Source organism: Ichthyophthirius multifiliis (genome assembly GCF_000220395.1).
Source record: "Ichthyophthirius multifiliis unplaced genomic scaffold scaff_1120509250953, whole genome shotgun sequence".
Classification (NCBI taxonomy): domain Eukaryota; phylum Ciliophora; class Oligohymenophorea; order Hymenostomatida; genus Ichthyophthirius; species Ichthyophthirius multifiliis.
The window spans coordinates 57,475-76,767 of NW_004086344.1; the positions used below are offsets into that span (position 1 = coordinate 57,475).

At 15.6% G+C, this 19,293-nt stretch overlaps 2 protein-coding genes across 2 annotated transcripts, besides 11 other annotated features; one reads left to right on the forward strand and one right to left on the reverse strand. All coding sequences in view use genetic code 6, as the record gives it.

Moving 5' to 3' along the window:
* The first annotated feature begins 1,755 nt into the window (after positions 1-1,755).
* Positions 1,756-1,793: a microsatellite.
* A 2,207-nt stretch (positions 1,794-4,000) lies between these two features.
* Positions 4,001-4,048: a microsatellite.
* A 1,179-nt stretch (positions 4,049-5,227) lies between these two features.
* Positions 5,228-5,266: a microsatellite.
* Positions 5,267-6,443: 1,177 nt separating this feature from the next.
* Positions 6,444-7,933, forward strand: IMG5_118020 (rab gtpase, putative; the record flags this gene model as incomplete). The annotated part of the gene is made up of 7 exons (XM_004034515.1): positions 6,444-6,480; positions 6,663-6,676; positions 6,928-7,001; positions 7,292-7,347; positions 7,386-7,534; positions 7,613-7,651; positions 7,889-7,933. The coding sequence occupies 7 exons, from the start codon at positions 6,444-6,446 to the stop codon at positions 7,931-7,933; spliced, it is 414 nt and encodes a 137-aa protein (XP_004034563.1).
* A 358-nt stretch (positions 7,934-8,291) lies between these two features.
* Positions 8,292-9,811, reverse strand: IMG5_118030 (retinitis pigmentosa 2, putative; the record flags this gene model as incomplete). Its single annotated transcript, XM_004034516.1, has 7 exons — positions 8,292-8,455; positions 8,574-8,641; positions 8,876-9,084; positions 9,130-9,406; positions 9,460-9,511; positions 9,550-9,628; positions 9,668-9,811. The coding sequence occupies 7 exons, from the start codon at positions 9,809-9,811 to the stop codon at positions 8,292-8,294; spliced, it is 993 nt and encodes a 330-aa protein (XP_004034564.1).
* Positions 8,545-8,571: a microsatellite.
* Positions 8,842-8,887: a microsatellite.
* A 1,524-nt stretch (positions 9,812-11,335) lies between the features above and the next one.
* Positions 11,336-11,391: a microsatellite.
* Positions 11,392-12,864: 1,473 nt separating this feature from the next.
* Positions 12,865-12,914: a microsatellite.
* Positions 12,915-15,744: 2,830 nt separating this feature from the next.
* Positions 15,745-15,799: a microsatellite.
* A 725-nt stretch (positions 15,800-16,524) lies between these two features.
* Positions 16,525-16,562: a microsatellite.
* Positions 16,563-19,115: 2,553 nt separating this feature from the next.
* Positions 19,116-19,162: a microsatellite.
* Positions 19,137-19,224: a microsatellite.
* The last annotated feature ends 69 nt before the right edge of the window (positions 19,225-19,293 follow it).

A 19,293-nucleotide genomic window follows, 5' to 3' on the forward strand; every position in this document is an offset into this window, starting at 1 on the left:
TAAAATATATTTAAACTTAAACTTAGAATAGTGAAATTAAATTTATAATAAATATTATATTAATTATTATAATAGATAAAGTTTATTTGATTAAATATTTTCTTTTATTAATTTTTTTGTTTTGTTATAATAAAATTAAATATTTTTTTTTTTTTTTTAAATGTTTTAGTGAATATATTATTAATATATTAAAAAATAAATTTTATAGTATTAATTTAATTATTATAATTTCTCCTTTTTTAAATGGAATAAGAAATATCATTTGATTTAATTTTGACTTAAGAATGGGAAAAATTATATAACAATAAAACTACTTAATAAAAACATTTTTCGTCTTAAATAGAATAAAGTCATATAAAACAACTTTCTTAAGGTTTTTATGCATATTATAATTAATCATTAATTTAAAATAAGCGGGAAAATTCAATAGATTTAGGTGATATTTTTGAAAGTGGAAGCTTAGATTCTGAAAAAATAGAATCTTGTGTTTATAAAAATTATGATGAAAATAAATTCAATTTTAATTCTATTAATAAAGAAGAAATTCTTTTTTATATAAACTTAGATAATGAATAAGTACTTTCAAAAGAGTAAAATGATATTTAAGATGATTAAAATTTAGAAGAAAATAATTGTGATAAATCAATTAGTGAATTCATGAATCATCCTATAATTATTAATAGATCACCTGTTTGTAAAAGACATTCACTTTTAATTATTTTTCCTGAAGAATGCTTACCTTAAGTTATTGGTTAAGATATTTTATAGATGGTTTTGACAGTTTTCAAAATCTCAGATTCTGAAAATATAAGGTAAACATATTATAATAATAATATTTAATTTATATTTAAATAAATACATTTATTGATTATTTTTTTATAATAAAGAATAGGATTTAATAGTATAGGAGCTTTTTCATCAGTCAATCATTTACATTTTTAACTTATTTATGCTGATGATATTTTCCCAAATGAAAAAATATTTCCTATTGAAAAAGCTTAAAGATAATTAGTAATATAATCAAGCCTTCATAATCCAAAAGAATCTATAAATATTGTATAATTATATATAGTAATTATAATTTAAAATTTTATAATTAGTATAGTGTAGGAATAAAAATAGAAAAATTAATTGAATACCCTATAAACTGCTTAGTTTTAAGCCATATTTAAGATGAAAATTAATAAATGGGAGATATTTATTAAAGTTTGGCATTTGTGGCTGGTACTTATACAAATATTTTATTAGATATGCAAATTCCTCATAATATTTTTATTAGTGATAAAGGAATGAAAATATATATTGTCCCTAGATAGTATTAAAAAGAAAATTAATAAACATAAGAAAATTGCAAAGCTGCTTTTTTGGAAGTAGCTGGACTTGTTATTTGCTAAAATTAGTAATTTTATTAATAATTGACAGGATAAAATTGGTGTTAATTTGCAAAAGATTATGTTTCTTTAAATGATGACTTATTTTAGTAGACTATAAACAAATTGAGCTTAATAATTAATAATAATTATAAATGAAATAATACTTGTTTATATTATTTTTTTTTATTTTATATATTATATTATTTTAAAATCTCAAAAAAATAAAAGTACATATAAAATTTTATATATAAAAATGATATAGTATTTAAAATAAAAGTAAAAAAATAAAAAATAAAAATATTCTTAATTTTATATTTAAAATTAATATAAAATATTATACATATTATATAAAATAAGAATAGAAAAATAATATTTATTGATAATATATATATATTATATATACATATATATATATTATATCATCTTATTTACTTTTTATTATATTATCTTAAAATTCTCTAAATTTAAATAATAATTAGACTTTTTATATAATCAACAATATATTTAATTACATATATTAAAAATTTTATTAGCTTTATAAATATTAAATTATTTTTTTATTCTAAAAATATCTATGTTCCTTTATTTAATTATAAGTTTTTAACTTTTAAATCAACTTTTTTATATATATATTTAAAAAAAAAAAATTTTTACTATGTAAATAATAATATGAAAATTTATTTTCATCAAATAAATGCATACTTTGTAAATCTAAGCTATTAATTTTGAATAAAAAAAGTCCTGTTATTATTTTATTCAATTATTAACTATAATCAGTTTCTTTAAAAACATATGTTATATTATTTTTCGCTATTTATATTTTATTGTATATTATAATTAAAAAAATATTTTTGCATAATTTTATATTTCCACTTATATTTTTTAATTTCTTTCGGCCTATAATCTTAATTGATTCTTAATATAAATTCTCATATATATATTCAACAAGTCTATTCTACTTAATTTATCCTACTTCAATAGTTCTTGTAGACTTCAATATAAATACATTATCATTATTTGAACGTAATATATAATTCCTATATTATTATATTAGCTTTTTATTTATTATCTAATCTCAGAAATATTTTTACTATTAATTATTTTAAACAAATTTTAAAGCTTATAATAAACTATTTTTCTATGTTTTACTTAAATAATATAATAATCTCCAATATAAGCTAAATCTTAAAATCTATTAAAAGTAATATAATTATTTTTCTTGAATTAATTTAAACATAAAATAAGTATAAAATTCTTTTCTTTATTTTCGTATTTATTTATTTATAGTTGTAGCCATACTATTTATTACTATAAATTTATGGTTTAATCATTTTTATTTTGAATTTTTAAAACTTTTTTTAACTATTTTATAAATTTTCTTAATAACACTGTTTTTTCATTTATATAATAAATAATTTAAATCAAAATAAAAATATTTATTTCAAACTAAAATTATATAAATCGATATTAATGCACCCTTAATATACAATAAGTTTTTCATTTTTAAAGTACTGCTACTTTCCATTTTTAAAATAAAAAATTATTTATTTTCGATATATTAATTAAAAGAATAACGATCTATTATTACATATTTAATTTATCATCTTATTAGAACTTTTTTTAAGTAGCCAAATTTCAAAGTTTTTTTTTTTTTTCATATTTTAAAGTTCTATCTTAATTTATTAAAAAAAAAGTATTATTAAACTTTCAAAAGATTATTAACTATATCCTCAATTTCTTTTAATAAAATAAGATCATCTTTTAAAAAATAAATTGATATATATTTTCTATATATCAATATTACTAGAAATTCTATTAAATTGATATTATCTTGAATAATATTATTATTTTTATGTAAAATTTAATGATTGCCTAAAATTCATTTGATTTAAATAATTTAGAAATTCTTATTCCCCTAATTTGTTTTTAGAACTTTTGTTTTTAAAAGATAAAAATTATATATATTAAATTAAATGAATAATTTATATAAATTATAAACTAAAACCTTATTTTTTGTAATTATAGTTATGCATTATGTAAATATAATACATAAAAATTTATATTTAATATATTTTGCAAAGTAAAAAAAGAAGAAAAAAGTAAATTTAACTGATATTTAGAATAAAATTAAGTTATTAAATTAAATTTTTTAAAAATAGTATATAATTAAAATATAAAATAAAGAAAGTGCAAAAACTTATATATTTTTTCTAAATAAAATATTAATTTAAATATTTTATTTTAATTAATACATAATAGAATTATTTAAATTTATTTAAATATTTTTTTTAATTAATTTCTTTATTTTTTTTATAAACACTTAAAAAGTAATTAATTTAATATAATAAACTGATTTACAAATAATGTCATCTATTTTTATAATATATTACTGTTTTTTTTTTTATTTCTTAAAATATATTGCATTTATTTTATAAATAAATATCTCATTTCTTAAAAAAAATAATAATAATAAAACAATAATTTTATAATTTTTTATAATATTTTTTTTTTTAAAAAAAAAAAATAATAATTTGAAAAAAATAAAAAAATATGAATTTTCTATAATTTAAAAATTAGCATTCACCAAAAAATTAAAATATACAAAATGAATAAATTTATTTTAAGGGATAAAAATCAAATTTAATAATATAAAAACCAAATTAACAAATAAAAACAGTTCGTTACGAAACCGAGCCTTCTCCAATTACGAATTATAAAGGCTCTCCTTTAAAATAAATACAATATAATCAAAAAAGTATAGAAAATACTCAAAGCATAATATAATAATCACCTTTAAAAAGTTAAAAAAAGATAGTTAAAGAAGTTCATTTAATAGTCAAAGGAACACAATAGATGTTGAATTTTCATTAATTGAAGATATGCTTAGTGATAAAAATGAACAAATATAAAATATTAAAAACGAATTATTTTTTATAAATAGTTAAATAAAATAAGAGAATCATAATAAAAATTTTCAATTTGATAAAACCAAAATTATTAATTCTTTAGAAGATAAATTAATGGAGAAAAGCAAATATTTAGAAGAAATTTAAGAAAAGAAAAAGAGTTAATAAAAAATACTTCATCTAAAGGAAAAAGATCATGAAAAATGGGAAAAAAATCATTCTTTTTTGCGTAAAAAATTAATAGAGATTTAAGGTGAAGGAAAAAAATGTACTGTATTAAAAGAAAAGATTATAGAGAAATCAAAAGAGAATTTCTCATCAAAATATTTATAAATGTAAAATATATATTAGAAAGTAAATGATTAGTATGAAACTTTTGTACAAAATATAAATGTACTTGAAGAAAAATAAAATATTCTATTTGAAACTAAAAGCTTTTTGAAAGAAGATTTAAATGGAAAATTAATATAAAGGGCAGAATATTTGGCATAAAAAGAAGTATTGGAACAAATATAGGCTTAGTTTTTGGCAACCTATTCCGAAGAATTCTCTTATATGAATAAATTTTAGTAAGTAGATGCTTAAATTTAAGAATCCGATGTTTTAATTAATTAATATAGGCAAGATATGTCTCATAATGAAAACTTTATTAGTGATTTAATAGAAAATTTAACACAAAAATAATAAAATTATATGCATTTTTGTAGCTAATTAGAGTTGGTGTAAAATTAGATAGAAAAAGAAACAGTTATTTATTAATAAAAAGGAGAAATTGATTTTAATTTGTTAGAAAATATATGCAAAAGCTTTCTTTTGGAAAAAAAGTAAATAAAAAACTAAGTTTAATATGAAAAAAAAATGGAGTTTTTTAAAATATTTAACAATTAATAAAATTAGTTAAAAATGAGATTTTTGGACTGGAAGAGTTTATGGAATTTACAAAAGGAGAAAATAAAGAAAAAATAAAAAAATATATAGAAAATAAAATGGAGATTGAAAATATTAAAGATAATTACGGATAGAAAGAAAACTTTTTAATTGATAATATAGAAAAACTAAATAATGAGATATTAAAAATTCAAAAAACTTTGTGTTAATAATAATGTAAACATGAATTTAATAGCTAATTAATAGAAAAAGAAGAATAATTTAAGAAAAAATATATTGAATAATTATAAAACTTAGAAGAAAGTGTAAATATATATACATATAAATAAGCTAATATTCTTTTTGTAAATTATTTGGAGTAAAATGGAAGCTCTTTTGATGTTTTGGAAGAATAATATGGAGTAGAATAGGTAGAAAATATAAAAAAGGACCGCTTGGAACAATTTTTTGATTTAGTCAAAAAAGGATAATAAGAAAGAGTAGAGAAAATAAGGGAAATTTAAAAAGATTAAGATTATTTAGAAAAAGTAGTACATAATAATATTTAATATGTTGAATTTGTTATATTACCTTCTTTGAAAAATCTTATTGGAGAAATTTTGTAAGGAAAAAATAGTATAATTTTAATGTAATAGGATTTGGAAAATTTCAAATAAAATAGAGCTAAAATACAATAAGACATGTAATTTTTGGAAGATTGTTTAAATTAAGAAAAATAAGAAATTGAAAATGGTATAAATTATGATTTTGAATAAATATAATTTTAATAAAATCAAATATAAAATGATATTCAATAATGTATAGTTAATATGTAATAAGAAAGAAACTAAATCATATCAATTAAGGAGTTCCTTAAATAGAATGATATTTAGGAAAAATAAATTTTAGAAGATATATAAAATATTATAAATAATAAAAAAATAATTGATTCACTTAAAAACTCTAAAAATTCTATAAAAGATGAAATTTAAAAAAGGGAAGTGCTTATTAATAATCTTCAATAATAAATCATTTAATTATAAAATAGAAAACAACTCATTATTTCCACATAAATAAATAAATAAAGTTTTGTCAACAATTAGAATAGTCCAGGTAAAATTTAAAGTCCTTTTTGTAAAAGAAATGAATTTATGAGTTCTTTCAATTTGTAAAAAAATGCATCCCCTGCCAAAATTAGTATAAATGTAAATACAGATAATTAAATTATGAGTGATTATGGATCTCCTAGAAATTTCGGATAAAACTCTAATTTTTTACATGGATAATAACTAAATAAATGCCCAGTTTAGTAGGTAAGCTCTTCAAGAGATAATGTATGCAAAATATTTTCTTATTTATAGAATAAAAATAAGGAAAATATGTAGTAATGATTTTTATTCATTAATATATATATTTTATTTATTATTATTTTTACTCCATTTTTTTATTAATTAATTTTTTGTTGTTATGTATTAAAAAATAGATTATATATTTTTTTTTTTTTAAAAAAAAAAAGGGCTTCAAATAAAAGTTTATTTATAAAATTACATTTTATTTTAAAAAAATTAAAATAATAAAAAATTTATATTTAATTGAAGTTTTTTATTCATTAATATGAAAAAATACAAAATATTTTTATTTTTTTTCAAAAAAAATATATATTAATCTTCGAAAATGGAGATTGTATGTAATCATTTAGTTTTAAAAGATTACGAAATTAAATTATAAATAATTAAAATTTGATATATATATAAAAAATAATTATCTAAATAAAATGTTAGGATTCAAATTTATTATTGAAAGATAGCTTAAAAGAAATTAATAAAATTTCAATATTGGCTAAATTATATGAAATGTATTAAATATTATAAGAATTATAATAATTCAAAAACAGATAAATTTGAATATTTATTAGACCATGATAATTTTTTAAAATAATTATTTTTATGTAAAAGAATGTAAATTTTTTTTAATTACTTAAAATGTGTTTATTAATATTAAGTTCTTAAATTTTATTTTTCAGAATAATAATATATGTTTCTTTTATTTTTAAAAAAAAATTAATATATTAAATAATCTTTCTTTTTTTTTAATTTATTTATAATAAAATATTCAATAAATGAATTCTTAAATTTCTATATATAGTGATGATTTATAATGCGAAGGTTATATTATAAAAATAATATTAGCTGGTGATGAATGTAAATACAAAAAATAATTATTTATATATTAATATTAGTTGTTGGAAAAACCAGTATTTTAAAATAATTTAAATATAAAACCTTTTGCGAAAGTTATTGTAAAACAACAGGATATGAATTTTAAAGTAAAGAAATAATACGTAATAAATAATAAAATTAAACAATAACATTATAAATATGGGATACTGTAAAATAAATAAAAATAAAAATTTAAAAAAACTAATTCAAGTCTGGATAATAATAATATAGATATTCTTAAAATTAGTTATATAATAATTGCTCAGCTGTTATTTTAGTTTACGATGTAAATAAGTAAAATATATAAATTATTAAATTTTAGAATTAAGTTTTTTAAAAATTATTATAAAATAAAGTGATGATTCTTTTAAAAACCTTTAAAACATTATAAATGAAATAAAATAAAGATAGAATAAAAATATAATATTTGTTTTATTAGGAAATAAAACTGATTGCGAATAAAAGTTTACTCAAATATTAATATTTTTCATTAAAAATATATTAATTACTTATTTTATTTTAGAAAAATATCAATAGAAAAGACTAAATAATTTTGTAAATTAAATGATATATAATTATTTTTCGAAACGTCCGCAAAAACAGGAGAAAATATTGATAATGTTATTTTAAAAATTAATTAGTATTATATAAATCCATAAAAAAGGTATTCGAAACACTTATAGAAACCATATAAATTAAAAAAAAAAATGATATATAAAATCTATAAATATAAACATCTTCAGAAAATATAATTGAAAATATAGGAATATAATAAAATTCTCTATAAAATTTATAAGGGCAATAATTAAATGAAAATATAAATTAATATCTAATTAAAAATAGTGATAATAAAGTAAATAAAAAATGTCCATGTTGTTAAATATTTTGATATTTTTAAATATATTTTTAATTATAAATAAATTTAATCATTTTAAATCTAATCTTTTATTTAAAATTGCTTAACGCATTCTTGATACATCTGTTTTTCCTTAATATTCTCCTGACTTCAAAGCTATATTTTTTATTACTTTTTCCCATACATTGTCTTCTTTATTTGTAGCTTTTTATTTGTTCTACTAATATATTTCTTCTTATTATTTATTTATTTATAAATTTGTTAAGATTTACAGTTATCTTTTTCTTATATTTTTATTTCATAAAAGTATAAATTTTTATTCGTTTTTTTTTTTTTTTTTTTTTTTTTTTACTATTTAAATTATAATAAATATTCTTTAGCTCTTTGTCTTTTCTATTCTTTGGCTTATTTTTCGTCATTCTTTTTTAAATTTAATATTTTAAATTTATTTTATTTACTTGCTTTTATATTAATTATTAAAATAATAATTCTTCATTCTTTTAAGCTAAAGTTTTTTAAGAAGAAACTTCTTAAATTTATTATGAATTTTAATCAACCTATAAATCCTAAATTTATTATTATTCTTAATCTTAGTCGTAAAATTAATATTCTTAATTATATTATTATTAGATTTAGTCTTATTATTATAATTACTCTTATTATTATTATTCTTCTACTTAAATTTATTCTTATTACTCAACAACCTATTATGCTTATTATTAACTAGTATTTATATTAAAACTCATCATATCTCCTATGTTTTGAGAACCTTGGCTTCCCAAAACGATTTATATATCGGAGTCTCCTCCATATATTTTAGGAATAGGAATAGGATTTTCTAATGAACCTTCAACTCCTTCAATCTTTTTTTTTAAATATTTTTTTGTTTTTTTATAAATTATAAATACTTCTTTAATTATTATTCCTGGGTATTAATTAGGAGGTAATAAATCCCAATTTTTACATGAAGAATTTGGAGTAAAATCGAAAACTTAGCTCCATTTATCTTCATCTACATTTATTTATAAAATATTTTGTATATTTTTAAATAAAAAACCTGGTCTAAGCTCTGATAATTAAAAATGTTCTTTAAATCCAGGATATATGAAATTATAAGGGCCCAAAATTAGACCAGATGTATTTTCTAATGTAGGATCACTTTATGAATATATTAAAGCAGAAATACTTTTTTTTTTTATTTATTTTTTTTTAGAAAAAAAAATTAATTTTTTATTTACTTTTTACTATCAGATATTCTTAATTGGGCAGAAGAAGAATGTAATTAAATATCTATTTTTTTATTATTTTAAATAAATATTTATTTTTACCTTAACAATCACGCACAAATATAGAACCTTTCGTTGGACCTATGTATACTTTGCAATTTTTACAATCATCAACAAATACCTATTTTAATATTTTATTTTTAATTAAATTATTATGTACTTGTGCTAAATAATCAAATATGTATATTTCGCAATTAATACAATTAGATATAGCAAAGTCAGAACCATTTAAACTTCCAGGTAGTTTTTATAATGTCTGATTTTCTTTTCTTCTAAAATAAAAATTAGATTTATCTTTTTTCATTTTTTTAGTATAAAAATATCTAATATGTATATTTATGAAATATTTTTTTAATTAAATTAATTATTATTAGAACTTCTTTATATTTAAAACTAAAATAATATATTTTTTTAAATATTAATTTTATAAATTTAAATAATTTTTAAAAAATACAAATACAAATCTTTTTATGTAAAAATTTGTATTTTAACCAAATATTTTATTTATAATGTATATTTTTTAAATATAAAAAAGATTTAATTTCTTAATAAATATTTCAATTAAAAAAATAATAAAAAAAAAACTTTTCAATTTGCAAAAATATGATCCCAATTAGCAATATTGAAAATAATGTAAAAGTAAGGAATTAATTAAAGAGAATATTAAAAGAAGAATTAAAATTTTGTTATATATACGATTTTGATTAAAATTAAGTTTTAGGTTTAACAAAAAAGAATATTTAATATATTTATTGGATATTTAAATGTCTGGTTTAGTAAAAAGATGTGAAAGTTGGATAAAGGAAAAATATATTATTAAATAAAGTTAACCATAAAATCAATCGTCTAAAAATAAGGAACAAAACACTTAATATTGTGTAAGATTAGAAAGTTATGGACATTCGAAAAGAGATAGAATTACTTTAAGCATAAACCCTTTATCTTTTGCCTTTGGAAAAATAATGGTGGATTACGTATTTTTGTTTTTCGAAAAAGAGGAAGATAGTAAAAAAAAACTAATCGTAGAAATATAAAATTAAATTAAAAATTAAAGATTTTATGAGGCTTAAAAAAGAATCGATATGTTTTTTGAAGTTTATAATGATAGGAACTTTTTTGATTAAATTGAAAATTTTTAAAAAAGTATAACTAAATAAAAGTAGGAATAAATATAATATGAAAACGCTATTTTAAAATAATAAAACATAAAAAATTCTAATAATTAAAATCATATTCAAAATAATAATAAGAAAATTAAAATTATTGTCAAAAGCAAAAATATTAAAAAATAAAAAGATAAAACAAAAGAAAAATAATAACAATAACTTAAGCCAATTATTAAAAAAAAATAGTAAATATGATAATATATTTATTTGATTTTTTTTAAATATATTTTTTATATATCTTAAATAAATGTGATAAATATATATATTAAAATCAAATATATATATATATAAAATAATATAAATTATTATTTTAATTTACATATATTAAGTCATATTAGATTAAAGCTTTTATTAACTAAAGAAGATTTTTGATTTAGAGAAAAATATAATAAAAGCTTTTTAGGCCTAAAAAAATAAAAGGTAGATAATAATTTAAGTCAAATCATTTTTTTTTTAAATAAGATTGAAATTAAATTAATATTTATAATTATTTTATAAGTTTAGAAAATTTTTAATCAATATTTATATTTATTTTATTTCGTATTTAATAAATTTATTCCATATTTCTACTTAAAATTAAATCAAGAAAATAAACTTATGAATTTTTTTAGTTTTGTGGTGTTTATTTTTTTATTTTATTTTTAAACATCTAATAAACATACTAATTTATCATATAAATAATTTGTTGATAAATTATTATTATAAATAATTTATATAATTTTAAAATTGTGTTTGTTTAAATTCATTTAGTATAATTTGTTTATAAAAAAAATAGTGTTTAAATTAATTTTTTTATTTATTTTAATATATATAAAAATTAATAACTATAAAAAATATGGTTTAAAATTCCCAAAATAATTTAAACTATATAATATAAACAGGATACATATAAAAGATAGCATAATTTTATTAAAAAATAATAATAAAATTAAAGATTAAAGTAATAATAACCTTAAGTTAAGAAAAAGAAGAAACAACAACAAAAATAATCATAATATATTATTATACCCTCTAGACTTTATCTAATTTTGTTTTTATATTTTATACAAATAAGTTAATTTAATATTAATAATTAAAAAAGTAAAGACATATAATTTTTTATATATTGAAAATTAACAGTTTAAAAAATTAAAGAGTATTTTTAAAAATTTCTGAAAAAAAACTAAAAGAAAAAAATATAATTATAGAATATATGGTGGTATTTAGTGGATAATATAAATTTAAGATAAATAATAGATTAAAGTATAATTAAATCAATAATATATCGATAAACATAAAAAGCAAGAAATAATAATAATTTCAATATTAATCATTGTATTTTTCGTCCCATTCTAAAAGCTATTATTAATATTATTCTAATTATTAATAATAAATGTCAAAAACACAAACTTTACAACCACTTCCACAACAATCACCTATCTCAGGCTCTTGTGGGGGAATAGGTTTTGGTGGAATCTATTTTATAGGAATGCTTACATCTTATTTATTATTATTTAATTCTTTGTCAATTTTCTAACTTTTATTAACATTTTAGGGCTAAAACTGATTTTATAATTCTTTTATGTATAATCTATAACTTTCTAAATTGAAATTTTTATTATCTAAAGTAAATAATGCTTATTCATCAATTAAAATAAAAATTTGACTTTTATCAAAAAAATATTTATAAGAAAAAGCCTTCCACTTAATAATTTTATCCATTTATGCTTCTTTTTATTTGTAATAAAAAAATATAAAAAAAATATTTATACTTATTTATTTATAAAAATATATTTAAGTTAAAAAATATAAAATAAAATGAAGTAAAATAATTTCTATTATATTATTAAATAATAAACATAAAGAAAAATTTTTGATTAAGCAATATATATAATAAGGATTAACTATAATGAAATATTTGATATTTTATTTGAGTTTAATTATTATTAAATTTTTTTTATTCTATAAATTTAATAACATAATAATTTATTAATAAAGAATTAAAATTATAACATTTAATTTATATAAAATAATATATATAAAAAAAAGGAAAATTTAATATTAAATGAAAATATAAAGATTATTAAATAAAAATATACTTTTTAATAATTTTAATAAAAAAGAAGACATAAAAAAAAATAGATTAATTTTAATGTAAAATTATTTTAATAGTTTTATTATATAAAATTATTAATTAAAAAAAATAGTAAATTATATAATATATATATATATATATATATATATATATATATATATATATATTCTTATATGCATATTTGTTTTATGTCTTATTTTATTTAAATAGTCTTTTTATATAAAATTCATTCTATTTTAATTTTTTAGTTTTCTAAAATTAAATTATATAATTCTTAACTAAAAAAGTATCCTTTTTTTTCATAAAACTATGCTTTAATAATTAAAGCAAATATAACATCAATAAAAAAATCAAAAAAAAAAGCTATAATAAAACTAAAAATCCACAAAACAGGTTAATAAACTTTCCATGAACTTAAAAAATAAATATTAATAATCCATTCTAAAATGCAAATTATTATACTTAGTTAATAAAAAATACTATTATATTTATAAATTTTAATTTTCGCTTATTTAATTATTTCAAATCCATCGTCTTCTTTTTTAATTTCGTCTTTAATTATTTAAATTTCATTCTCAAGTATAATTTTTTAATTTTTAAAATTTAAGAAGTTCAAATATCCTAATAGAAATCCTAGAGGCTAAGATAACAAATATGATAAGATACTTGAGAAAATGACAATTTAGGTATTTATTTTGATTTTCTACTAAAAATAATACACCAATATGCTGGATATAAATAAATATTGTATAATTTATGCCAAATAATGAGTAATTCTCAAATTACAGTTAAAATATTAACTTTATTTCACTTTTACAATAGAGAAAACAGGTATATAAGTCTTTTAGAAATATAAAATTTTTAAATTTGTTTTATATATACTTTGAAAGAATTTTGTATAGGGATTAACTTTTCATTTTAAGAAAAGAAAATAAGAATGAAATATATCAAAAAAAATATTAAATAAATCCATATAGCACAATTTTATTCATATTTAATATAGATCTTTTTTTTTATATATATTTATTTAATTTATATAAAAAAATTAAAAAATTACATAATTATTACTAAAGCATCCTAATTTAGATATTATTGTATTATCATATTGCTATATTTCTCTTAAAGCTCCAGCTTATTTGTTTAATATGCCATATTGAATATTAAAATAATCATAAATCGAATCTGAAATTTACATTCTTTAATCAAAAATAAACCAATTTACATTTGAATTTTCACAATTTTCAGCTATTTAAGTGCCTAAATAGAAATAAAAGCCATGTTGTTTCTTAATAAAAGAATATTTATCAAATAAAGATTCATTAAAATTAAATAAAATTTCCTAATTATCATTAAAAAATTATTATATAAAAAAATCTCCGTTTGGTCCTTCAAAATTAATCATATCATTATTTTTATTTTCTTTTTTATTCACAAAAAAAAAGCTTAAACCTGCGAATTAAATACTAGAAATATTTTCTTTTTCAGCTTTTAAAAAAAATACAAGTTCTATTTAAGGCTAGAAATTCGTTTCTTAATTCAAATTTTAAATTCTATGTCTTGAAGGGATATATATTTATATTTAATTTAAAACAAAAGTTTAATATATGTTCTCGGAATCTTTTACATTTAATTTCAACCCATAATTTGAAGAATTATTATTATTTTCGTAAATATATTATCGAAAATATTTATTTTCTTATTATTTAAGTTATACCGGATTGTTTTAAAATTCTAATATAAAATTATTTTCAAAATGATTTTGACATCTATATGTTTGTTTTATATTTATTGGAGATGAATTTTTTCCCTTTATTTGTTTTGTTTTTTTTATCAAAATAAAAAATATTTATTACATAACATTAAATATTTAAATCATTTTCGATTGATATTACAAACTTTAATATCATAAAAATTATATTTATTATTAAAAATACTTTCATTAACATTTTTTTTAATTATAAAGTAAATTAATTATTTTAATTTTATAATAATTTTTATGGGATTTTTTAAAATATAATAAATATATAATTTTAATTTCATTTTGAAAATTCAATATCTTCACATTTCATTTATTATATATCTCTTTAATTGTCTAAAATATTAACATTCATTTAATTTTTTTTTACTTAATATAATTTAAGTCTATCTATATCATCAATCTTTTGGTTTAACAAATTAAAATAATTATAAAAATATATAAATTTAAAATAATAAAAAAAAACTCACCTGTTTAGTTTAAGAACTAATCAATTTATTATTATTATTACTAGAATTTCCATTTTTAAATTCTGACTCATTAACTGACTTTTAAATAGATTAAAATATCAAAGGTCTTGTTTATTCAATTTTATTCCAAGAAGACATAACACCATTATTTTATTACTTTTAATTAATTAATTTATCTATGTTTTCATTGTTTTTCTTTTCTAAAGTAATAATATCAAAAGGTTTTAAAAATTCATCAGCTATTTTATTATAGTGTAAATGATTTTTGATTCTTATTTACTTTCGTTCATCTTCATCTATATTTTTCAATTATTATTCCTTTTCTATTGCATATCTTAAATTATATCTATTTTTCTTGTTTTTATTCTTTATGTCCAAAATTTTAATTATCTCAGGAATTTCTTTATTTAAATCAACTATTACAGTTTCTCTTTTGTTGTTTTTTTTATAATTATTATTAAAAATTAATTTATATATATACTTATTTCTTAGTGAAGGAGGAAGCTTTTAAATTTGTTATTTACCATGGTTTTATTATTTTTATTTCAAATCACTAAAATATAAATATATAATTATTTATTTGATTATAAGAAATAAAACTAAAAAGAATTATATTTATTTCTTCTTTTACTTTTATATTTATTTTTGTTTTTTTTTTACTCTTGGTATTTTTTTTCTAATTCATCATCTATATATTTCTATAAAAGAGGATTAAAATCTTACTTTCTATTAAATTAAACAACTTATTAAGAATTATTAATCTTTTTATATAATATATATATATATATTATTTTAATAAAATATATATACAAATATAATTAAAATATTATACAAAATGTAAAAACTACTTAATTATTAAAATATTGATTATTTATTATATTAAAGTCTCTTTATTTTTATAAATTTTCATTATATTTATTATTTTAATGTTTAATATAGTTTTGATCATTATTACTATAATTGGTTATAATATTAAATTGTTATTCTTTTTAGGGTTATTTTTATTTTAATTAAGAATTATGAAATATTTAACTATCGATATCGAATATTTAGTTTTAATTTATAGTTTACTTTTATTCTAAATTCAAAATATTAAAATTTTTATCATATTTTTATAAGACTTGATTTTATTTATCCTATTAAATTTAAATTTTCCTTTTTTAATATTCTTTCTCTTATTAATCCTTTAATATATATATATATATATATATTTTTTTTTTAAGTTTTAGATAAATTTAATTTATTTATTTTACTGCTTATTTATCCCTAAATATTCCTAAAATCGGGTCAAACTCATTTTCTTTTTATTTTATTTAAAGTGTTGTTATCTTTTTAGGTTTTGAAATTGAGAAATTAATTTCTTTTTTTATTTTGTATAATTTTCTATATCTGTTTTCCATTAAATAATTTCTTAAGGCGATTAATTCATTCTTTTTAATTTTATTTTTTTAAATAAATTTATCAAAAATATACAAAATAGCACACAATAAAATTTATTTTTATTATAATAATTAAGTTTTTTATAAAATATTTACAAATATAAATTATAAGAAAAAAAAAAATACATTAAAAAAATAAAAAACATAAAATCTAATAACTACTCCAACAAGAGCGATAATATTTTTAAAAAAATGCTTTTTTTTTTTTTCATAAATACTTCTCATCATTTTATTAAATTTTATCATTCAATCTTTAAGTTTCTTCATCAAAAAACATCAAACTTATTTCGTTTTTATTTTTTCCTTAAGTTTCTTTTACAAAATATTACACAAAAAATAAACATCCAAAACAAATACTAGCAAATATTGCAAAAAGAATCCAAAACTAACTAAATAATGGTAAAATAAAAGTAAGTAAAGCAACAGAAAACCAATTACATCCCGTAGCAATTGAAATTCCTTATTCAGGTAAAATTTCTGAATTATAAATCCAAACAACAGGTCCTAAAGAACAATTGAAAGCAGAATAAAAAGCCAAAATGAAAAAAAAAGTATAAAATTTTACATCAAAAAACGATAATAAACAAACAAAAGTCTAAAAAACTCCACACCAAAATACTCCTACTAACAGAAGTTTTTTTCTTCCTAATTCATTAATATATTTACTTGCTAAAAACCCTGAACAAAACAAAACCATATTTGAAAAAAGATTAAAAATTCTTTACTAACCTTCATCTTCAATAAAGCTTGCCAAGATCTACATACTATACATTATTATTGCACATATTCCGCTAAACTATTGAAATATTTATAAACTACAGCCTATTAAAAGCCTTTTTTTATACCTATAGCCGAATAAACTTTTTAGACTAATTTTAATTTATTATTTTGAATTTTAAATAGCCTATAATTCCTATTTAATATCTTCAATATATTCCTCTTTGTAAATTAATTATAAAATACAATATAATTCTTCTTATAATCCTTAGACTTTGTAATATAAAGGGGTTTCAAAATTAAAAAACGTCCACAAAATTAAAATTCTAAAAAGACAAAAAAAGCGGGCAATAAAAGCATGATTTTCCAATAATAAAAAATAAAAAAATCACCTTAAAAATAAACAAAAATTCCCAAAAAAGAACTTAAAATTAATCCCAAACCTATATTTTAATTAAAACATACACCCATTTTTCCTACAATTTCTAAAGGAGAAATTTCCTATATATATTAAGGTATTAAAGAACTATTAATTCCAATAACAATTCCACATATAAATCGATTTATTAATAAATATATTATTTAAGGAAATAAAACTACAATACATCCTATAATTCCTATAATATCAACTAGTATAAATGTATTTTTTAAAGAAAATTTCTAAATTATTTCTGAAGATATCATTGATCCTAAAAAAGCTCCTAAAGGTATAAATGAATTTATTAAAGATTAATAAATATAAATTTTATTTTATTCTATTTCATATGCTTCGATTATTCTTTTAGTTATGCAAGTGATTACTCCTAAAGAATAACCAATAAATAAGGAGCCTAAACAACTATTTGAAACAATTAAAAATATTTAAAATGTTGATTTATGTTTCATTTTTATCTTTTTTAATAAATAAATAATAATAATAATTAATTAAATATCTAAGTTAATTTGTTAAAAGTTAAAATGAATGAAAATTTTGATTATAAAATTTATTTTATTTAAAAAATAAAATATTTTCAAGTAAGCTTCTAATGTTAAATTTATAGCATTTAAACTTATCTTAAAACCATCAAAATTCTATAAAATAACAATATGTATAGAAAATAACCAAATATAAAATTAAGATTTCTACATTAGAATTTCAAAGCAATCAAATAATAAAAAGTTATAAAGAAATATAAAAAAATACGAATTCTAAATAATAAAAAATTACAGAAATACAAATATGAAATAAATTTTGATTCATAAAATACATAAAAATCTTTAATTAATTAAAAAAAAATTAATTAAAGATAAAAAAATATTAAAATTAGATGATTATAATAATTAATAAGTAAAATATTATTAAAAATTTCTAATAAGTAATAGAATAAAAGCTTTATTTTTTTTAAAAAAAAGAAGAATTTTTTAGCCCAAAAGATTCTTTTTTAAATAAAATACTATATTTGATAATAAAATTTTAAAAAACTAAACTGAAATAAATAAACAAAAAAAAACAATTCAAATATCAAAAAAATCACAAAAGAAAATTAAAAAAAATAAATATTTTTTAGTAAATAAAAATTGTAAATTAATTAATTAATAAAAGAATTAATATGAAGAAAAAAAATAATTATTAATAAATTAATTAATAATAATAAAAAATATTCTATTTAAAATAAGAAAATGAAGAAATAAATTAATATTATATTATAAATAGAAACTTAAAATTTTATTTAATATGATTAAAAATTACTTATTTAAAAAAAAAATACTAAATTTAATAAACTAATCAATTTAAATTAAAAAAAACATAAATTTAAATTTAAGATAAGAAATTTAAAATAAAATTAAAAAACTGGTTTATATTTTCTTTAAAAGTAAATAATCATTAATAATAAAGTTTATTTAATTAATAATAATGAGATAAAAAAATCTTTTATAAATATTAATAAAAGTATCATTTATTAAGTCTAGAATTATTTATAATAAATAAATAATTTTTTGTTAAATATATATAAATTTATATAAAATATATAAATATATAAATATATAAATATTATTTTTTTATATTAATATATATATTTAATTATTAAATTATTAATTTATTTATTTAAATAAAACAAGAAAATTATATTATTTTAATTTTTATTTTTTCTTTTTCTAGCTTTATAAATAACTTTTTTTTTTT